The 21509-nt window shown below is 39.5% G+C and overlaps 1 protein-coding gene across 1 annotated transcript in view; it reads left to right on the top strand.

The window, feature by feature from the left end:
- Positions 1–646: 646 nt before the first annotated feature.
- The window catches only part of TRPA1 (transient receptor potential cation channel subfamily A member 1), a 54466-nt gene continuing 33603 nt past the window's right edge, over positions 647–21509 (top strand). The window contains exons 1-7 of the mRNA XM_019453265.2: positions 647–1060; positions 6959–7118; positions 10370–10545; positions 15206–15313; positions 18240–18348; positions 18533–18678; positions 19092–19228. Of these exons, the coding sequence (XP_019308810.2) occupies positions 950–1060; positions 6959–7118; positions 10370–10545; positions 15206–15313; positions 18240–18348; positions 18533–18678; positions 19092–19228 (947 nt within the window). The 5' untranslated portion in view covers positions 647–949. The remainder of the gene's footprint in view (positions 1061–6958; positions 7119–10369; positions 10546–15205; positions 15314–18239; positions 18349–18532; positions 18679–19091; positions 19229–21509) is intronic.

Below are 21509 nucleotides of genomic sequence, written 5' to 3'. Positions count from 1 at the left end.
AGCCTAAACATCACTGCAACAGTTTCAGAGGCTCCACTGAATGAACATTAAGAGAAGTGGCCTCTGCAATTGAGAGGAGACCCTACCGCCCCACAATTTACACCCATGCCCTTGATTAACAAATGCAGTGCAGGCCCGTGAAGATAAACCTTTCAAACAAAGCTGAGGGTAAACAGCCCACAGGAGTCGATAGGATTTACCTTTAACCTAACAAGTAACTTTTTCAGCCATTGTGAAACACCAAATCATGAGATAAGCATTGCCATCCACAGGAAAAGGAACCTGAGGTGCTAAGAGACCTGATCTAGTTGCTCAAACCGGTGCTAGGATTTAGTCCCTCATTTTTTTTTTTTTTTTTTTTTGGAAAGAGACGCTTTTCTAAAAACCTTATTTCCAAGTCAAAGAGCTAGACTTCTAAAATGAAATGAGAAACACAACCTCAGAAGCTTTGGGGGGGGGGCATCCTAAAAATTAAAAATCTTCCCAATGTACCCAGTTATTCTCTCATTCTCAACTATCACCCCCCCCACCCCACCCCCGCCTCCCTTCCTTCCCCCGCCCCTCTCCCCGGTTGTGCGGTGGGCGGTTCTTACTGTTTTTATTATAAAAGATTCCAGATTCCTTGGATCCACACTGGCCTGACACCATGACTTAGGGGGTGCGTTGCCGCGGTCGCAGGTCGGACAGGCGAGTCGTGCGTGCTCTGGGCCCGAAGCGACGAGCGGGGGACAGTCTCGGCGCGGCCACCCCTTCGCCGCGCGCGGACAAGAGGTCTGTGTCCCTGCCTCTTCCCGGTGTCCCTCCTGCTTCCTGCGCTGCAAGCGGCCCCGGGGCCGAAGAACCCCTTCCAGAAGTTCTCTCGGCCTCCGGCCGCCTCCCCACAATCTCTCGCCGCAGGTGCTCGCGCACGTGGGGAGCAGCTGGCGCAGGTGGCGACGGGGTGCGGTCGATGAGGCGCAGCCTGAGGAAGATGCTGAGCCCTGGGGGTAAGCAGGAGCCCCAGGGCGCTGTCTACCAGGGCGTGGAGAACGGCATGGACGGCCGCAAGGACTCGCTGAAGGTACCCTAGGCGCTGGGCGGTGGGGACGGGTCCGGAGCACGGGCGGGGGCGGCTCTGCTGAACTCTGCGCTCCTTCGTTCAAGGTTTCCCAGCCGGCTGCCCCGGGACCCGAGGGCGCCGAGCGCCGCGAGGTGGGCGGGTGGGTTTCAGGGCGTGTGTGCGGTGCACTGGGGGCCCCGAGGGGCGCGTTAGCCAGGCGCCCCCGCAGCCTGCCGGGTCCTTTGTGTTTGTCCGCTGGTTTGCGCGGCCCGCCTTTGCTCACCGGCGGGCACCTGCGGCTTCGGGGACTTACCCCAAAGTACCGAAAATGGCGGGACTGGCAGTTCCTCCAGGGAGTGGGGGCTTCGGGAAGGACTGTGAAAGAGGAGGCCGTTGGACGCAGGGTAGGTGGTCTTCGCGAGACCCCGAGGGCTAGGACGGGTTTCTGTTGTTTGCACGGTTCCCGGGACACCCTGACCTCCAGAGAGGCAGGGCGCAGTCTGAGCGCCGAGGCTGTTGGGGGCTCTGCAAACCCGCCCCTGGCTGTCTTCACGTGGTAGGCGGGAAGAAGGGTCTCTTTTTAAGCGTTAAAACGTCCCAAGTGTGTCTCCCGTGCCCCACCTGGAATCCCTTTCCACGGTGGAATCCATGTTAACAGTTCCTTGTGTATTTTCCAGAGCGCACAGGGAGGGAGACGCGGGTTGCACAAATACACGCCCGTGACTTACTATGTTATATTTTAGAATACTTTAAAGTTCAGCACCTGGAGGTGTACTTCACTCTTATTCTGCAGCTTTATAGTAGTCTCTTGTATGAGTTTATCATTCATTGGTCCAGCAAGAGTGGACAGGGTTTTTGTTTTGCATCACAGGTAGATGCAGTTTCTTTTGTCAGTACATTTAGTGAATATGCATGTATGTAAAAGTCCCAGCAGGATCAAGAGCTTTAATTAAAAAAAAAAAAAAAAAGTTTATTTTTGAGAGAGAGAGACAGACCGTGCAAGACGGGCAGGGGCAGAGAGAGGCGGGGAGACACAATTCGAAGCAGGCGCCAGGCTCTGAGCTGTCAGCACAAGCGGCTCAAAGGCATGACCTGAGCTGGAAGTCAGACGCTTAACCGACTGAGCCACACAGGTGCCCCAAGAGCTTTAATTTTGATTGAAATCACCAGATTGGCACTGCTGCCAATTATGTAAGTCAGGCACGTGTAGTAAGTCAGATAAACTGACAAACCAGACTTCCCAAGGTGACTCTGTTTGCACCTCCAGATTAAACACTTTTTTCCTCCTCCTTAGTATTAGAGTATTAACCGGAATCTATTGGGTTAACCCAAAGACCTGAGCTCTCCAGTTGATTTCAAGCACTAGGATAATGTCTTCGGAATTAATATTATGGAATGGAAGAAAATTTTACATTTCAAAAATCGCTTCCGAGATCCTTCACTTACCAATGTGGTTTTGTCTTAGATATTTACCGGAGGTTTTCTGCAGCACAAAGTCTCAAACTTCATTTTCTTCATGGTTTTTATTTAACTGTCTTTAGTTTTATTGCCTAAGTCAAGTGGAGCCATTAAGGTTATTTGAGACTTTTAGAAGCCACAATAGAGCTTGTAGTTTGAGGGATTTATGTATTTTATTATGTACAATAATTCCAGATCATTCTGTAGAAATGTCAGTGGTGAGACTAATTACAAATAAGTACGTATAATACTGTGGAGAGTTCTTACTCTAAGGATTTCCTTATTAAAAAGATATGGTGTATATTTTCTCCAGCCTAGACCCACTATTTCAGGAATACTAACAAAATCAAAGGATGGGAGAAACTTTACAAGATGAGAAATGTGGGAAAAGAACCATCTGATGCTTTTAGCTTTTTTTCATGACTTTCTTTCTTTTTTTTATTTTTTTATTTTTATTTTTTTTAACGTTTATTTATTTTTGAGACAGAGAGAGACAGAGCATGAACGGGGGAGGGTCAGAGAGAGGGAGACACAGAATCCGAAACAGGCTCCAGGCTCCGAGCTGTCAGCACAGAGCCCGACGCGGGGCTCGAACTCACGGACCACGAGATCATGACCTGAGCCGAAGTCGGCCGCTTAACCGACTGAGCCACCCAGGCGCCCCTTCATGACTTTCTTTCAAGAGAATTAATACATAAGCATTTGACCCTTCATTTGCTACAGTCTTTCACCTAGGTTCCCTCTTTTTTACTCCATTACTGCTTGTATGTATTTCACTGAGGCAACCTAGAACAAATGTATTTGATATCTCTATTTTAAAGGGCTTAGAATTAACTTCTTTAAAAGTGATCTAGTCCATCATGTTCCATAGCTAGTCATATAGTTCAGAAATCAAGAGAATCTGAAGTAACTCTGTGACCATAAAAAACTATATTGAATGTATAATAATTTTCTCTAAATGACCTCCTTGGCTTACTTTCAGAACTTTCTTTAAGCAGTCTCTTCAAAGCCTGCCTTAACATATCATGTACTGAATTCAGACTGTTGAGCACATCTGATGAGCTTATATAAAGTACTTAGATGCTCTTTTGTCATTGTGAATTCAGCAGTACTTTGTGAGTATCTGAACTTAGTACTTGTTCTCAGAGTGTGTAATTGGGTTTGTGTTGACTGCACATCGCTGAGCAGACCTGTGAATTGTTCTTTCTGGCACCGTGGGGTGGGCAGTGTAATCCCTTTATTATCACTGGAAGAACATCAAATTCAGTGGCTAAAATACTTCCAAATGGAATTAGACAAACCCTGCCTTTGCTGGGTGAGACATTGAGAATTCGCTTATTTCTGTAAGAAATTCATTTTAAATTTATAACTGAATCTGTAAATTTGTAAATGGTTGGATGCTATTCTATCCTTCATCCACTAAAATTATGTGTAGCTTACATAGAATTTAGTAGTTGAAAAGTGATACAATGTATTTAAAGGACTGTCCTGGAAAAGTGATTTATTTCTCTGGGACTATTTCATGATAACAGAGCAAAACCCAAAGTTCAAAATTTTAAGGGATTTTGTTTTATTTATTTCAGCCTCACATTTGATGAGTGAATGCTAATATGCTCCATGTGTATTAACTATGTTTTAAAATGCATTAGGTACAGCACACCTGGGTGGCTCAGTTGATTGAGCACCTGACTCTTGGTTTCAGCTCACGTCATGATCCCTGGGTTAGGGGATTGAGCCCCACGTTGGGCTCCACTGAGCGTGGACCCTGCTTAAGATTCTTTCTCCCCCTCTCCACTGCTCTCTCTCTCTCTCTCTCAATAAAATAAAATAAGTACTTTAACACTTCATTTTATTTCATGTGTGTCAAATGTGACTAGTCATAGCTAAAGACAATTAAAGCAAGTACCTGGATCATCTGTTTGAAGAAGGTTTCAGCATTGTCAGGAAGTACTTATTCTACAGTGGTTTCTAGGACTATTATAAAATGTTTTGCTTTTGGTTCATGTAATGAAATATTAAGAAATATCTTCAGAAAAAAATCAGACAAATGTCTTATTTGGTCACATATTTGCAAAGCTGAAAGGACCATTGAGAAATAATTTTAGTACATACATTACCATAGCAATGGAATGAGGTTCCATTAATTTTCCACATTGCTTTTTAAAAAGGTAGTCTGGGGGAAATTCTGCAGCATATAATGGTCCATTTGGCCCCACCTGCTGCTCTGTAAGAGCTCTGGGTCTTATTTCCTTCCTTCACTGTCTCTTTCTGGCATACTTATTTACATGTAGAAAGTATCACAGAAAATAAGTATCCAAATGTGTGGTACACATTCAGTACAGACAGTGTGAGGAAAGAACTAACGAGTGTTTTTCAAACTGTTTTTTTTTTTTTTTTTTTTTTTTTGTCTTAGAATCCCTTTAAAGTTCAAATTGAAGATTCCAAAGAATGCTTGTTTTGGGGTTAGAGCCACCAATATTTACTGTATCGGAAATTTTTTAAAAATGGAGGAAAAGGGAATCCATGACACACATTCCAGCAACTGTCAGTGCTGTAATGTCCCCATATGTCCTGTGGCCTGTTATTGGGCACTTTTGAGAGACAAAGCAAGACCAGGCTAGAGAATAGCATCTTGTATTTCTCATGAAGGCCTCAAGGAGGAGGGAGAATTAAGGAGGGCATTGGATTGGAAACAAGAAGAGAGAGAAGGGCACGCTTCACTCTGGTAGACAGCCTGGTTTAACTCTCGCTAAGTCCCCCATGAACACAGCACAGCGTGGGGCTAGAAGAGGTTAGCTTCTGCAGTAGAACACTTGTACACTGTTCAGGGACATGCCAGGGTTTGGCTACAGCCTTATTTTGGGGCCAAAATCTGCAATTTGGCTTTGGCAAGCAAATATCAAAATACGTAATTCAGTGCAATTTCCAGTGTCTTCAAATTGGTATGTAATCAATAATACCATCCTATGTCAGCAATATAAAAATGTTAGCAATAGAATAAGGTATGTCATTCATATTTATGGATCATACCTAGTACTCACTTTCAAATATAAGGGGGAATTCTAGAAGCAACTTTGAATAATTCTCTTATCAGTCAATTGAAGTATAATTTATAAATGAGTATAATTATTTTGAAAATTCTTAATTTTCTGTATAAAACCGATACTAAGAATTCTCCAGTAGTTGAATAGGGAACTAGATTGTCAGCTAATACAGATCGTAAGAGAGGATCCATTAATTAACTTTTAGAAAAATGGAATATACTTTTTGATCTGAAGTATTTATGAAAATTTAAATAATGCAAGGCAGGATAATAGAAACAAGTTTATCACATGAAGGCTTTTAAAAAATTTTGTTTGCTAGAGTAACACTAATAACATCAAATAAAATTATTTTTGAAGATTAGTTTTTAGTTACCTTAGTCTGTTTAGGCCATGAGATTTTCTAGAAAAGGTTCTGTTTGGGAATTTTTCATATCTTGTGAGAATCAAAAGCAGAATGTCAACACTGTCCCCACAAACTTTACAAGGAAGAATTATGATTATGATAAATCATCCTCAGTCCGATCATAATAAAGAATTTAAAAAACAGGAAGAAAAGAGTGTTAAAAACAGGTATTCATAAAAGCTCACACTCCTCCCTTGACATCAGTGGAAGTGAGCGTGTGCTTGGAGTTACACTTTTATAGGGCAGTGACAACATCAACTGTGCCAAAAGCTTACTGAGCTTACTCTACAAAGTCTGTTCTTATGGCTTATGATTAAAGCATTTACTGTATCAGAGTTCATTCTGTGATGATGGTTTTTACCTCGGCTTTACTTTCTACTGTATGTTGGTTTCTCCAACATTCGCCAGTCAGCCAAAATATATATTCCATGCGTCTCCGGTTCAAGTTCTCACTTTGCCATTTAGCATGCCTTTGGGCAAATTGTGTCACTTCTCAGTGTCCTGACATCTGGTCCTAAGTAAGTGTACAGAAATTCTGGCATTTCCAGTGTGCAGAGAACAATGAGGAGGTGAACCTGACCTGAATTGGCCTGGTGCAGGATTCCAGTAGTCAGAAGAGGAGGAATTACTTAATCCCAGGGCAGTGAGTGGGCAGTTGTTTTAGGGTACTGACCACGTAAGTTACATGACTTGATCCTTGCATTCATGAAAATCTTTTTATCTAACCCAAATCCCCCATGCTTTAATTTAAGTACATTTTCACCTGACAAAGAAAACTTCTCTGTATTTTCACTATACTTAGTATTTCTTAGATCATGTCCCTTACAATTACTTCAAAACTTTTCAAGCATTTACTTGTACCTTCTATATGTCTGTGTGCATTTTGTGTTCTTTAAAAAATATTTTATCATAAGCATGATAAATAGTTTTGGATGATAGTAACCGTTTAACAGTTAATCTGTATTGAGTTTTATATATACTTGTTGGAGGTAACAATTTTTTGTATGCTTCCAGGTGGTTTTTGAAGGAAGTACATGTAGATTTAACAACTTGATGAAGAAACGAAAGAAGTTAAGCAAATACGATGATGTGAATGCATCCCCTCTGCACCATGCTGCAGAAGAAGGTCAAGTGCAGCTGATGGGGATGATCATCAATGACTCCTCTTTTGAAGGTGACGAAATGTTATAATAAGTGCTACATAAGTCCATCATCCGTTAGATTCATTGGAAAGAGTGGTATGAAGTAATTTTGAAGGGCATATTAGTTCCAGATTATAAGGGACCTGAATATCTTACTCAGGAGTGTGGTTTGCCCTTTGGGCCAGTGTTCCTCAAATGTTTCCACTGAGGTCCATGCTGAATGTGGAGCCTGCTTGAGATTCTCTCTCTCCCTCTCCCTCTCTCTCTCCCTCTCACCTCTTTCCCGCTCACGTGCACTTTCTCTCTCTCAAAAAAAGAATATATATTTCCACTGAAATACTGCAAAGGATGGTACAAATATCTGGGATGCTATACAACATGAACAGATTTCCTTCAGATGCTTTTTATGTATTCTTCTCTATTATTTCCATTGAGGTCATTCTGCACTTAAATTTCATATCATTAAATAAAATTGAGACTCCAAGAAGATGGAACATCGTCCCCTAGTTCAGCCTTGTGCATACACCATCTTGTTGGAGAAACTCAACTGTAACAAGGAAGGGGGATGCCACAGAGATTTAAGCAGTGAGATGTTATGATAAGACCTTCATTATTTAAGATGATTCTATCAATATTGTAGAAGATAGATTGGAAGTGGAAGCCCAATGAGAAAGCTATCTTAGTAGCAAAGAAAAGGTGAGAGTGCACCAGGGTTTTGAGATTGGAATAGGGAAAAAAAAGAATCAAGAGCTCTTTTGCATGGAGAGCAGACAGTGCTTGATAAGAGATTTGACGTGAAGAGAAAGTGGCAAGTGGTTGAACTGACTTTGAGATTCCTGATTTAGGAGATGAGGCTGATAGTATAGCCATCCAGAAAAGAAGGCATATGAAAAAAAACAGGGGCGCCTGGGTGGCTCAGTCTCTTGAGCATACAACTTCGGCTCAGGTCATCTCGCAGTTCACAGGTTCAAGCCCCGTGTTGGGCTCTGTGCTGATGGCTTGGAGCCTGCTTCAGATTCTGTGTCTCCCTCTGTCTCTGCTCCTCCCCCATTCGCACTGTGTCTCTTTCTCTGTTTCTCTCCCTCTCAAAAATAAATGTTAAAAAAAAATAAACAACAGAAGAAAACTCAGAGTAAGATGTGAGGAATAGTGAATTTGGTTTGGTCATACTGAGTCTGAAAGGCCCAGAGGACAGCTACTTGAAAATGTCCAGTAGATTAGTAGATTAATAGCTAGTGTTCTAGTAGACTAGAACTCTAGAAGGAAGGGAGCTGCCCCCACAGGGCCAACGAGGCTGTGGAAGCGCATGGAGATCCTTTAGGAGGCCATGAAATTGCCCGCAAAGGTAGCTAAGGGTAGAGCACAAATACCGAGGATCAGATGGCAGAAGAAAAACCAACAAGAGGATGGTGAGATGTGATGGATAAGATATTAATGGTACACAAGCCAAGAGAAGAGTTTTTGGTTAGATGAGTAATGAGAAATACTGTATCACAGAGATCAAATAGAAGTAAGATCCCAATAATCCTTATATTAAAAGGCCTCAGTGACCTTTGTAAAAATGATTTCTGGAAAGTGATGGAGATAAAAGTCAAATTCAAGTTATTTAATGAATGGGAATTTATAATTTTAAGCCCCTATTTAAGTTGGGGCTGAATGAAATACTTGAGTGTCCTGATCAATCAAAATGATCAAATAATGTGTACGAGTATGAGGGAGAGGGCGTGTGTGTGTGCGTGCACACTTGTGTTGCTGAGAATGAGGTACTTGGGTGAGTGAAAAGAATGGAAAGATACATTCTAAAAGGAGCAAAATGAGGGGTGGACACCTGGGTGGCTCAGTTGGTTGAGCATCTAATTCTTGATTTCAGCTCAGGTCATGATCCCGTGGTTGTGGGATCAAGCCCCACATTGAGCTCTGCACTGGGCATGAAGCCTGTTTGGGATTCTCTCTCTCTCTTTCTCTCTCTGCCCCATCCCCCGCATTCCTTCTCCCTCTCTCTCTGTCTCTTTCTCAATAAATACATAAATAAATAAATGAACATTTAAAAAGAAAAAGAAAAAATGTGAAATGTGGCTGCAGCATGGTTCCAGATGGTCCTCAAATAATATTTGTGACTGAATACTTTCCTCACGCCTCAGACATAAGAATATTTTGCCACTAATTAAAAAGCATATAGTCAAGTCTATTTTAGAACAGATGTAAGACATTGTGGTATGAAAGGGCATATTCTTAGGCTGAGCCCACAGGGTAAATAGTACAATATGTTGTATCCTAGAAATAAGTGGGAACCACATATGGCATTGGGAGCACAGGCCCTAATTCCAGTCTTCTAGTTTATTAGTGATATGTCTTTTTTTCTCATTAACATTTTTTGAACCATTGCTATGGGCCAAATAACTCTACTAAGATCTTCGAAGACATGATTTGATACTCTTTTCCCCCAAACATTGTGAAATATATCTATTTAAAATTTTTTCTTTCCCCTTTCTTTCCTCCCTTCCCCTCTCTCTTCCTTTTCTTCTTCCTTCCCTCTTACCAAATTTGAATATACTAACACTGAGGTTCAAAGAGGTAAGGCAGTTTGTAGAACTCTGTACTAGCTATGTAATGTTGGCAAGGTTTTGAAACTCTCCAAGGCTCATTTTTCTTTACCTTTCTGAAAAATGTTCATGGTTCCTTGTGGGCCCTTAAAGGGTTGGGTGCAATAATGATTGTATAGAACTTAGTAGAGTTCCTGGCATATAGTTTCTGCTTTTAGGTGAGCTCAATATTGTATAACTATCCCCAAATTCATACCACAGATAAAAGCTTGTAGCAGTAGGAGAATCTATTTCTTACGGATGCTGCAGACAGACATCTAACTCATTTGACAAAGTCCATGCCATACGTCAGCATATCTGCTGTATATTCAGGTGTCCATTAGATGTGTCTTAAGAACTGAAGCAATACTTTAATTAACAATTTTTTAATGTTTATTTTGAGAGAGAGCAAGTGAGCAGGGGAGGGGCAGAGAGAGAGGGAGACAGAATCCCAAGCAGGCCCTGTACTGTCAGCATGGTGCCCGATGCGGGGCTCAAACTCCTGAACTGCAAGATAATGACCTGAGCCAAAATCAAGACTTGGATGCTTAACTGACTGAGCCCACCCCTTCATTTTATTATACAGAAGGTGAAGCCTGTGTTAGTAGCACTTGGCGCTGAGCTTTGAAGTGAATAGGCATCAGTAGGTGTTGGATATAGTCCAAGCAAAATCTAATCCTTACTTCGGTGTCTTTTTCTAGTGCTGAATGTGATGGATGATTATGGAAATACCCCTCTGCACTGGGCCACAGAAAAAAACCAGGTTGAAAGTGTTAAGTTTCTTCTTAGCAAAGGAGCCAACCCAAACCTCCGAAACAGCAACATGATGGCTCCTCTTCACATCGCTGTGCAGGGCTTACACAATGAGGTGATGAAGGTAAGGCTTGTGCCATCTCCCCATCATAGCATGGGATAGGACCCACGTCCTGTGGTCTCTGCCTGAGCCAGAGTGGCCAACCTAACCTTACCAGAGCGAATGGAAATAGTGGTAATAATGTTGGTTTTACTTCTGACCAGCCAATGATGATTAATGATGATAGTCTTGCCTTTATGCGCCAGCATTTTCTAAAAAGATTCATATATTTTAATTTTTTTAATCATCATTAAAAGAAACAGAACATTGTAGTCAGACTGTTATTGTCCCCATTTCATAGCTGAGGAACTGAGGCACAGATAGAATGAAATAATTTGCCTAATGTTGCATAACTGGTTGGAAGCAAGAATTAGTAATTTTGTTCTCATTTCCATGTTTGTGAGTTAATACTTTACTTTTTTTACCTGCCTGATTTAATGATGAAAAGGAAGACAGTGATGAGTGCTTCAGTGAACACAGAAAACATAATTGTGATTTACGACTTTTGTTAGGATGGACGACATGCCTTAGCGTCTGGCATGTCTTAGCAGAAGAAGAACCATACTTTCGGGGAATTTATTTTTTCCAAACCTTCAGAGTGAGTTCTGTCAAATAGTGGAGATACTGGTGAATGTCTAAAGGGTAAGGTTTAGTCCAAGGCTTTTAAATTGCATCGCAGAGTTTCATAGACACATTAGAAGACACACATGCTTACTTAAAGGGCAATGAAATTTACAAATGGAATATGTTCCAGATATCCATTTCTATTTTTTTAATATAGTTTATTGTCAAATTGGCTTACATGCAACACCCAGTGCTCATCCCAAGTGGCCTCCCCAATGCCTATCACCCACTTTCCCCTCTCCCCCGCCCCCCACCCCCATCCACCCTCAGTTCTCTGTATTTAAGAGTCTCTTATGGTTTGCCTCCCTCCCTCTCTGTTCCCCTTCCCTTCCCCCATGGTCTTCTGTTAAGTTTCTCAAGATCCACATATGAGTAAAAACATATGATATCTGTCCTTCTCTGACTTATTTCACTCCGTAGAATACCTTCCAGTTCCACCCACATTGCTGCAAATGGCATGATTTCATTCTTTCTCATTGCCAAGTAGTATTCCATTGTATATGCAAACCACATCTTCTTTATCCATTCATCAGTCGATGGACATTTAGGCTCTTTCCATAATTTGGCTATTGTTGAAAGCACTGCTATAAACATTGGGGTATGTGTGCCCCTGTGCATCAGCACTTCTGTATCCCTTGGGTAAATTCCTAGTAGTGCTATTGCTGGGTCTTAGGGTAGATCTATTTTTAATTTTTGGAGGAACCCCCACTGTGTTTTCCAGAGTGGCTGCCCCAGTTTGCATTCCCACCAACAGTGCAAGAGGGTTCCCGTTTCTCCACATCCTCGCCGGCATCTGTAGTTTCCTGATTTGTTCATTTTAGCCACTCTGACAGGTGTGAGGTGGTATCTCAGTGTGGCTTTGATTTGTATTTCTCTGACGATGAGTGACGCTGAGCATCTTTTCTTGTGTCTGTTAGCCACCAGATATCCATTTCTAAAGGAGGCAATTTGGAACCGAGAGTAAGTTTTCCTAAGGAAATTATACTGCACAAAATGACTTGGATTTTGTGCTAAGCCACATATCTTAGCCAGTTCAAGTTGCTGTAACAAAATACCATTGGCTGTGGGCCTTAAATAACAAACATTCATTTCTCACGGTTCTGGAGGCTGAGAAGTCCAAGGTCAGGGCACTAGCAGTTTCGGTGTCTGGTGAGGGATCACTTCCTGATTCACAGATGGCTGTTATCTTAGTGTCCTTGCAAAGTGAAAGGGGTTAAGAGAGTTTTCTGGGGTTTCTTTTATATGGGCACTAATGCCATTCTTAATCACCTTCTGAAGGCCCCACCTCCCAGTACCATCACATTGAGGATTAGCATTTCAACTTTTGAGGGAAAAATTTCTGGTCCATCATACCACACGAAAACCTACCTTGTTGATAAATTACCAAAGAAATCCTAGGGGTGTTCTTGAGCTCCATGCCCCTTTTAACCCAAACACCTTCCTCTCAGCCTCTTGGGTCCTTGGGTTCTTGAGGCCAAGCATAGAGGGTGTGAGGGGAGCCTGCGTTCTGCTTTCCCACTATAACTTGTATATAGCTCTACCATAATACTTAACACATGATGTTGTAATCAAATGTTCATTTGGTTTTCTCTTGCTTTGGCTGGTTATCCTTGAAGGAGGGACTGTGTGCAACTAATATAAATCTCTCCAGTTCTCACCTGGTAAAGGATGGCTCTTGAATAAGTGAATGAATGAGTAAATGGGCATTTTGCCCGAAGGAGAATGGAGGAACTTAGGTATCAGCACCTAAGAAGATGGGTCAGGACAGCCCCTTGAAGAGGTTATTGAAAAGGCCTTTGGCAGTAAACTGTTTTTTAATTGTCTGCATTATTTTTGAGCCAAATGCTCCTTCTCTACCATTTGCATTGGAAACTAGTGACTGTGGGGATTCCCCTCCCCACCCAGAGAGGCCACATGTTTCCTCAAGGAACTCTTGTGCTTCCTCTGAAGGCTCTTTTCAGAAGCAAGTGCCCAAGTACTCAGTTAATCTTGACTGTGAAAGTTTGATTTGGGAATTCAAAGGCAGGTAACAGTTGAAAGGCTGTTAATTAGATATCAGAAATCTTCAGATACAGAAAGGTATCACATAGAAATACAAAATAGAGTTTAGAAATAAGCCCATAACTGATTTATAAACTAGATGGTGTATATAACAGAATTTCCTGGTGACACAAGAACAAGAAAAAAAGCTGGGTTATAAGAGAATTGAAATTAGTGGTCTCTCCTTTGCTTGGTCTTACCAGTCATAATAACTTCATCAAAAAGTGTCTCCAAACCCCTTTACTGAACCAGAGATGAAGAGAATGGAAGGAGGAGGAATTTTGGTGTGTTTATGTGCTTACAAACAAGCCTCTGGGGTTACCCTTCCCAGTTGCGCCCCTGGGTCCGGCTTGTACCCCACCAGCCGTAATGTAGAATGCTTCTCCATTGTCTCCTTGGCTAGCCTTCCCCCAGGCCTTCCACCACTGCCTAGATGGTTGTAAAGTAAAAAGTTGTTATTCACATGTCACCTCGGGTTCTTGTGCAGACACCAGTGGTGTGTTTAGTGTTCCGTGGGACGCGTTGGCCTGGGGGTTAGCAGGTAGTCTGGCCTTTGTCCTTAGGGCTCAACCCTTAAGTATCCAGTGGTTTCAGCCTCCCATGAGGCTTCCTGGATTTTTATCAAAGGGACCTCTGGAGGCCTCACCTGCAAACCTCCAGACTTGCCTGGTCTTGAGTGAATCTGAAGTGGGCACAGTTTAGTTGCTCTCTCTGGGACCTCTGCCACATAGAATTTTACACAGCTTTATGAAAAACTGTGCTTATGGTAGTAAGCAATAACACCCTAATAAGTGCCATAAATCTATGGTCTCTGATTCTAAGAGGGCAAAGAGAAAAATCTTATAGACTTGGTAGGTTACTTTGCATGAGAATCTAGTGTTTGTTGAGAACAGAATGTGAAAGTGCCTGAGGTTCACACTGAACTTGTGCTCTCATTTTCTTTCATCTGTCAGTAATTTTCTACGTGTTCTTATGTACTAAAATCTCAATTTAATTTTGGTTTATGAGCAGAGTTAATTAGGAAGCCTAATTCATTTGCTGATCTATCAGGACACGTTCTATTAACAAGGAGTTCTGTGTGATTTTTTTTTTTTTAAGTCAAGGTTTCTAGCAAACAGCTTATTTAATAAATTCTTCTTAAGCAATTTAGTTGTAAGCACATATTATAGTTTTATTATAGTCTCACCATGAGAGAAAAGACCTCTAGGAGGCCAACTCAAAGATTTCTGTCTTGGGAGAGACGTTTATATGAGATAATTATTGTTAAATTTAATATAAAATGAAGACTGGTTAAAGATCTATAGATTCTTGGCCAATAATCAGCTAGAAGTCAGCCAGGTGAGGGGGCAACAGGTCGTTAAGTTCCATCAGAAAAATTGCATAACCATTTTATCAGGAATGCTAATTTATTACATCCTACAATAAATTTCTGTTCCAGACTAAGTTTGAATGAATTGAGTTAACCCATACCAGCATTATGTGAACTCTCTTTTCTATGCTGAAGAGAATGGAGTTTTAATTGACATTTCCCACAATACTTGGAACAGAGGTACAAGAAAAATGGCTAGAGAGGAGAAAGCGGCCTTTCCTCTCCCTCCCTGCCTCGCTTTCACTCTCCCTCTTCTTCTTCCCTTCCCTTTCCGCTCCACACTCACATATTCCAGATGGTTCCACAGATTTATTTTCTTGAAGATATTAGTCAACATAGTTCATTTAATACAAGTGAAAAGTATTAAGTGAGCTACGTTTACTAGCATCCATAATTCATATTCTATTTCCAGTTTCACAACTCCATATTGCCTAAATCGATGTGATATAGAAATCACCATTATTTCATCTTTTTGAGAAACTTATGTAGTACCAACTATGTTGTGCCAGATTCTGTGGGAGAAAGATGAAAAAAAGATGAATAAGGACATGGTCCCTAGCATGCAGGTGCTTATAATCTAATGGAAGACAAGTACCGTGTTTGGAAACTTGAAAGCTAACTTTCTGACCGTTATTCCCCTCTTTTGTGTAGGTCTTGACTGAGCACAACAACACTAATATTAATTTGGAAGGAGAAAATGGAAACACAGCTGTGATAATCGCATGCGCCAAAGATAATAGTGAAGCACTGCAAATCTTGGTTTGTGTTTTAACCCCTGTCCCCATCTTCTTTCTTTCCATTAGGATAGCATGAGTTATCGGCATTTATAACAGCTCTCAGCTTCTCTTCTTAGCAAAATATAAAATGCAGAAAATGTCAGAAAAAAAGTTCTTCATGTTTTTGTAGTTATACACACCCCTTAAATCTTAAGTCCATCTGAAATCGCTTACAGAAGGCTAACAGGAAAACAATAAGGAAAATACAAGTGAAAAGAAAGTATGGACAGCAGAAGTGAATATGAAGCTGGTGGTCAGGCGAGACTACAAAATACAAAGCATAGTGGGTTGTGTGCTAGTAAAAGTGGATCTGAGCTTCTGAATGGTCTAGGGAGAGAGAAACATAGTCAACTACAAACTTACTGTTGGGCTCATGAAATATAAACCAAGAGAAGCCATTCATGTTCGCAGGACTAGAAGATTCTCAGAAAGGGAGCCCTGCATGGCATAATGACCAAGGTCCTTAACCACAGCCCTAAAACAAGAGCCAGCCCTTTCTTCCTGGTGAGATTTTCTGATGTGATCCACAGAAACTCTGGAGATGCCCATCTAAATGACTGACTACGTCGTGTCCCTTCTGAGTGTGGTATTAGAATTCCAGAAAATAGCTTTCTTTCAACTATCCCTTAATCACTTGTATGTTATTCAGGCCAGGTTATATATTTTTACCACTTGATTTTTTTTCTTCACTATCCCAGAGAGTAGGAAAACAGAATAAAAATAATTTTAGAATAGCTTTCTGAATATTTAAATTTACAAATATGTTCTAATGTGTTAGATGTTTTGGAGAAAAAAAATACATATTCCTATAAGATGTCATGATTGGACCAAAAAGAGAATAAAAATAAGTTAACACTCAAGCCAAGAATTTAGAAAAAGAGCCCCAAATAAAACAAAACTGTAATAAAGGAATAAAGTTGAGAACAAAAATTAATGGCTTTTGGGAAAAAGCCATTATCATTATATCATTATCATTATATGATAAGTCGAGTTGTTTCTTTGAAAATGATGATAAAATAGAGCTGTTTTTGGCAAGTCTGAATAAAACAGAAAAAGATAAAATGCAAATAACAGAGGACTTTATTTGGATATGATGGAGAATTTTAAGATGATAAAAGATCACTGTGCATAATCCTATCCTGAAAATGGATGAGTAGCTGAAAGGAATTGAAATTTAGAAATTAATTTAAAAATTAAAGACCTGTAGAGAACTATAAAAAAGTTTTAAAAATGCATTATTAAGCTCTGGAGCCAACTAATTTATAAGCTTTTGTAGTTTATAAGCTTTTGTAGTTTTTTGTAGTTTGCTTTTGTAATTTATAAGCTTTTTACAAGTTCTTTCAAACTTTCAGGGAAAAGTTTCCAAGTAACTATTTTATATCACTGGAGAAGAGCGAAAACCTCCAGATTAATTTTAAGAAGCAAAAGTAATAATAATTCCAAAATTTGACAGTTTTCCTCAAAAGAAAGAGACCAGTTTTACCTGTAAATAAACATAGATGCAAAATTTTAAAAATACTAGCAAATTGATTGAAATAGTTAAGAGTAACACATAGTACCATGTTGGCCTTATCCAGGGAACGTACAGATAGTTCAGTATCGGATGATAGCACATCAGTTGAGCTGAACCAGACCAAGTGTGTAATTACATCCATTTGTTTATTTTTAAATGGATAAACATTTGTCTATAAGGTATTCTTACAAATTTGTGAGGAAAAGAGAGTGCTCTACAGAATATTGGCAAGGGACACATGAAGTTTAATTTCTCTAATAATGAAAAAGAAACCCATTAAAACAATGAGATCATTTTTTCGTCTCCTAAATTGGAAGGACGAAACAACCTTATTGATGTTCAGGGTTAGAGAAATTTTAATGAATCAGAGAATTTCATTCACTGTGAGTATGAATATTTTTGATTTACCAATTCCAATTCTTGGAATACATTCCAAGGATATAATTAAAGCTATTACTGATTTTAATGCCAGTGTTACATACATATATACATATCGATATAGATACATATCTATGTATATCTATCGATCTATCTATAGATATATATTGGAGAAAACTGAGAAAAAAAGTTTAGTAATAGAGATTTTATTGTATAAACTTTTGTGTATCCAAAAATGGAATATGTACTTAATAAAATCATAGTTTTAAAGAATGTCATTAAGAAAATCTTTTTAAGCAGTGTGATTACACAGTATACACGTAATTACTTTTGCAAAGAAATAAGACAAATGTCTCCTACAACGTAAACCAACACTGTCCCTCAAAGGTGAGTTTCCAGGTAATATTAGCCTCTTCACACTATTCTGCTTTTTCAAATTCTTTACTTTTGTGAAAATAAAAGGCACTTAAAACTGAAGTTCATTGATGTATTAAAAAATGATAGTTGAAAATGATGGACTCAGATCAAGATAACATTAGATTCGGTTCTTCTATTGTCCTTTTAGCAGAGTATTTCCATTAATGAAAATACTTGATTTTCATAGTTTAACAAGAGTGCTGGTCTTACCACTTATAAATTTTACATAAGTGAGAGGAAAGAATCTGGGAAATATTATCACGTTATTAACATAAAGAATTGAGCATGGATATAGAAGTCATGGTAATGTTTTAAACATTTCATTAATTCCGTTGAAAAATGTGTTGACTTTAGTTTGGAGTGTAAGGATTATGTTTATGTCCACATTGTTACTTCATCTTTGGAAATATAAAATGTCTCTAGTTCATTATCCTAGCCTACTTCCAAAATTACTTTCGTGCCTAAATTTCATAGTCTATGAAGCTTTTCTATGTAGTGTTGCCGAGAATAATGAAATTGTCTGGGAGAGGCATTTAATTCTTGTCTGTCCTTGTGATTTGAGGTTTAACTTGTGTCCTTTGACTTTTTTCTTTGACTCCAGTTAAATAAAGGAGCTAAGCCATGTAAGGCAAATAAATGGGGATGTTTCCCTATTCATCAGGCTGCATTCTCAGGTGCCAAAAAATGCATGGAAATAATATTAAAGTTTGGTGAGTAGAGGCTTTCGTACATTATATATTGTAAAGAATCCTATTCTGGTGGATACTATTAATTTGAAAAATATTTAATAGAGTTTATACACCTGCTTCTATATAAATCTAAATGTCCTTTTTTCCCTAAAATTCCTCTTATTTATTTATAATAATTGTTGTCTTGAATTGTTTTCTTCTAAAGGTGAGGAACATGGATATAGCAGAGAGTCTCATATTAACTTTGTGAATAATGCAAAAGCTAGTCCCCTCCACATGGCGGTTCAAAGTGGTGACTTGGAAATGATTAAAATGTGCTTGGACAATGGCGCACAGTTGGATCTGATGGAAGTAATTGTTCATATTCTACATGCTACTTTTATTTAGAATTGGCATAAATTAGATTCCAAAATGCTTTATAACTCCTTTACATTTAATTTAGATTGAAGTAGGTATTATTTTTTGCTGCTCATGTAGAAGCAGAACAAGAAAATATCCCAAATTTAAGCCTAGCCAAAGAATTTTAAGAGCTACCCAAAACAATTGCAAATGCAAATACAGTACAGGTAATGATACTGATAATGACGGTAGAGATACTGAGATGTTAAGAGCTATCAGATTGCATGGAAACAAAATTGCTAGCCATGATTCTTATATCGATGCTTGATTTTGTTGACTTGGGAAGAAAAAACCCAGAGCTGAATTTAGGTTATATCCTTAAATTTGGACTTAAATATTGGTTCTGGTATTAAACCTCTTTGCAGAATGGGAAGTGCACACCCCTTCACTTTGCTGCCACCCAGGGAGCCACTGAGATTGTTAAATTGATGATATCTTCCTATTCTGGTAGCAGTGATATCGTCAATGCAGTGGATGGAAATCAGGAGACACTCCTTCACAGGCAAGTTTCCTACCTATCATTGTGTGTACACATTTTCAGTCTTCATGTATTAAATTGTACGCTGCCAGAAAAAGTTAGTGCTTATAGTAACAGATTCTATAGTTCAGAAGAAAATAACATAAAGATTCTGTGTTTCAGCTGGAATCTCTGTGTTCCTCTAAAATTAGAGCGTTAAATAGATTTTCATAAAATAAAATTTCCAGTGGCATGTTCTGGATCATTTCTCAGGCCAGCGGAATAGGCTCAAGATGAATTCTCTGTATGCACAGGAGGTCAACAGACATGTCCTTTCCAAGCCTTTTTCTAATCTGTTTCACTCGTCATATGTGTCTTCTCATGTTTATTAGAGATAATGGAGCAGATACATAGGGGTGTTCCACTTTTCACACCCCATTACCCTTTCCACTCACCCTCACAATTACAAATGTTTTCAAAGCATCCAGTTTTAGGAAATGGTCACCAAGCACCAAACAAGATAAATGTGTGTGGGGTTTTTTTGTTTTTTTGTTTTTTGTTTTTTTTTTTGAGGCTTAACAGAAATACACATCAGAAAAAAAAAAGCATCTGAAACTGTAGGCTTACTAGATGGTAGGATGGGAAACAGGCAGTGTGGACTGAGTTCAATTCCTTTTGGAAGACAAGGATTAAATGCTTCCTGTGTGAGTGAAAGAGGTAGGCAAGATGAGTCTTCTCTCTCTCTCTCTCTCTCTCTCTCTCTCTCACGCACACACTGTGAGTATGCAGAAGCCCTGAATGGCAGGAAAGAGCTGAGTATTCCCAATAGGTAACTGGACCAGGAAATCTACACTATCCCTCAGGGACAAAGAAACTCTGGCTACCAATGGAAGATCTAGTTCTCAACTAGGGAGGTGGATATGAATGTCCACGCTAGTAAGAGCACCAGCCACAATGAGCTATGTGCGAATGGAAAGAACCTCCCACTTAGGATGTGTTTGCAAAGTAAAATTTCATAGCAATGAGGAAAATTTATAGAGGACAGCAAGATCAACAAAAGGGTAATTTGCTTCCAAGGAAATAGAAATAATAGAGCAAGCTGAAAATAATTTGAAAATAAGGCTATTTAAGATGTTCAGAAATTTAAAGGAAGGAATAATCAACTATGTGAAAATAAGTAGATTAAGATGACAGATTATTAAAAACAAATTGGCATTTGGAATAAAAGACTGGTGATATGAAATGGCTGATCAGAACAAAAACAAAAGATAGATTGACGTCCACACTGGAGAGTCTCAAATTGCTGCCCCTTAGAATCATGGGGGTAGTTTATAAAGTCCTCCTGCCAGTTCATATCCCAGATTACATCAGATTCTTCACGATGGTCTTAGGAACTTTTTAAAACTCTGTAACTATTTCCAGGTTATATCCAATTTAGAACCCCAATGATCTGGATATAGTGAAAATGTGTGCATTTAGATCACAGCTTTAATGTACAAGTATGCATAAGAAGAAATTATTTAAGGAAAAAATCCATTCACCTTACCCATAAGTGTCTTTAGCCTGGTGACTACTCTAGTTGGACATACTCACCTTGGATTGGCTGTAGATTTCTTGGACCAATTCAGCCCAATTCTAATTAACCTAATACTGATTTAGAATCCTGGAATATCCTTCTAATAGCCAGTGACATTTGGAGTTTATCTTGAACTTCAAAGGAAGGTTTGTTCTTTGGGCTAGAATTCTTTTTTTACCACAGTGCAAAGACCTCAGTACATTATTCTGGCTGAAACAATAAGCTTTGGAGTAAGGGGAATGGGGTGCCAGCCCTACCTGGCTATGTAACATTTGGCAAATCATTTACCTCTCCAAGCCGCAATGCTAACATCTACTGAGAATGTGCATTTTTAATGAACTCCCAGGTGGTGCCAGTGCTGCTGTTCTGCAGCCCACACTTTGAGTAGCAAAGCTCTAGACTGGGGGGAGGGGGGGGTACAAGAACAAATCATATGGGGCTCATAATGTTATTATTCATTTCCCTTCAATTACTAAACAGGTTGAATGTAATTTAAATATAAAACAACCTCTTGTGAATTTGGGGTGAAAACTGACAAACTGATTCTGAAATTTATATATGAGGCTAAGAACAGATGAGATAATCTTAAATAGGGACAAAGAAATTATATTTTCATACGAAACATAAGCTTTCAATTATTAGCATTAACATTTGCTATGGAGGCACTTTACTTTAGATTGAAAACTTTGGTTTGCTTTATAAATGTCATTTTGTGACTGGCTATGACATAATGCCACAATGACTTCAACT

Source organism: Panthera pardus, unplaced genomic scaffold (assembly GCF_024362965.1).
Source record: "Panthera pardus isolate Hobbes unplaced genomic scaffold, ASM2436296v1 HiC_scaffold_7, whole genome shotgun sequence".
In the NCBI taxonomy this organism is placed as follows: domain Eukaryota; kingdom Metazoa; phylum Chordata; class Mammalia; order Carnivora; family Felidae; genus Panthera; species Panthera pardus.
This window is presented reverse-complemented; position numbering and strand designations above follow the sequence as displayed.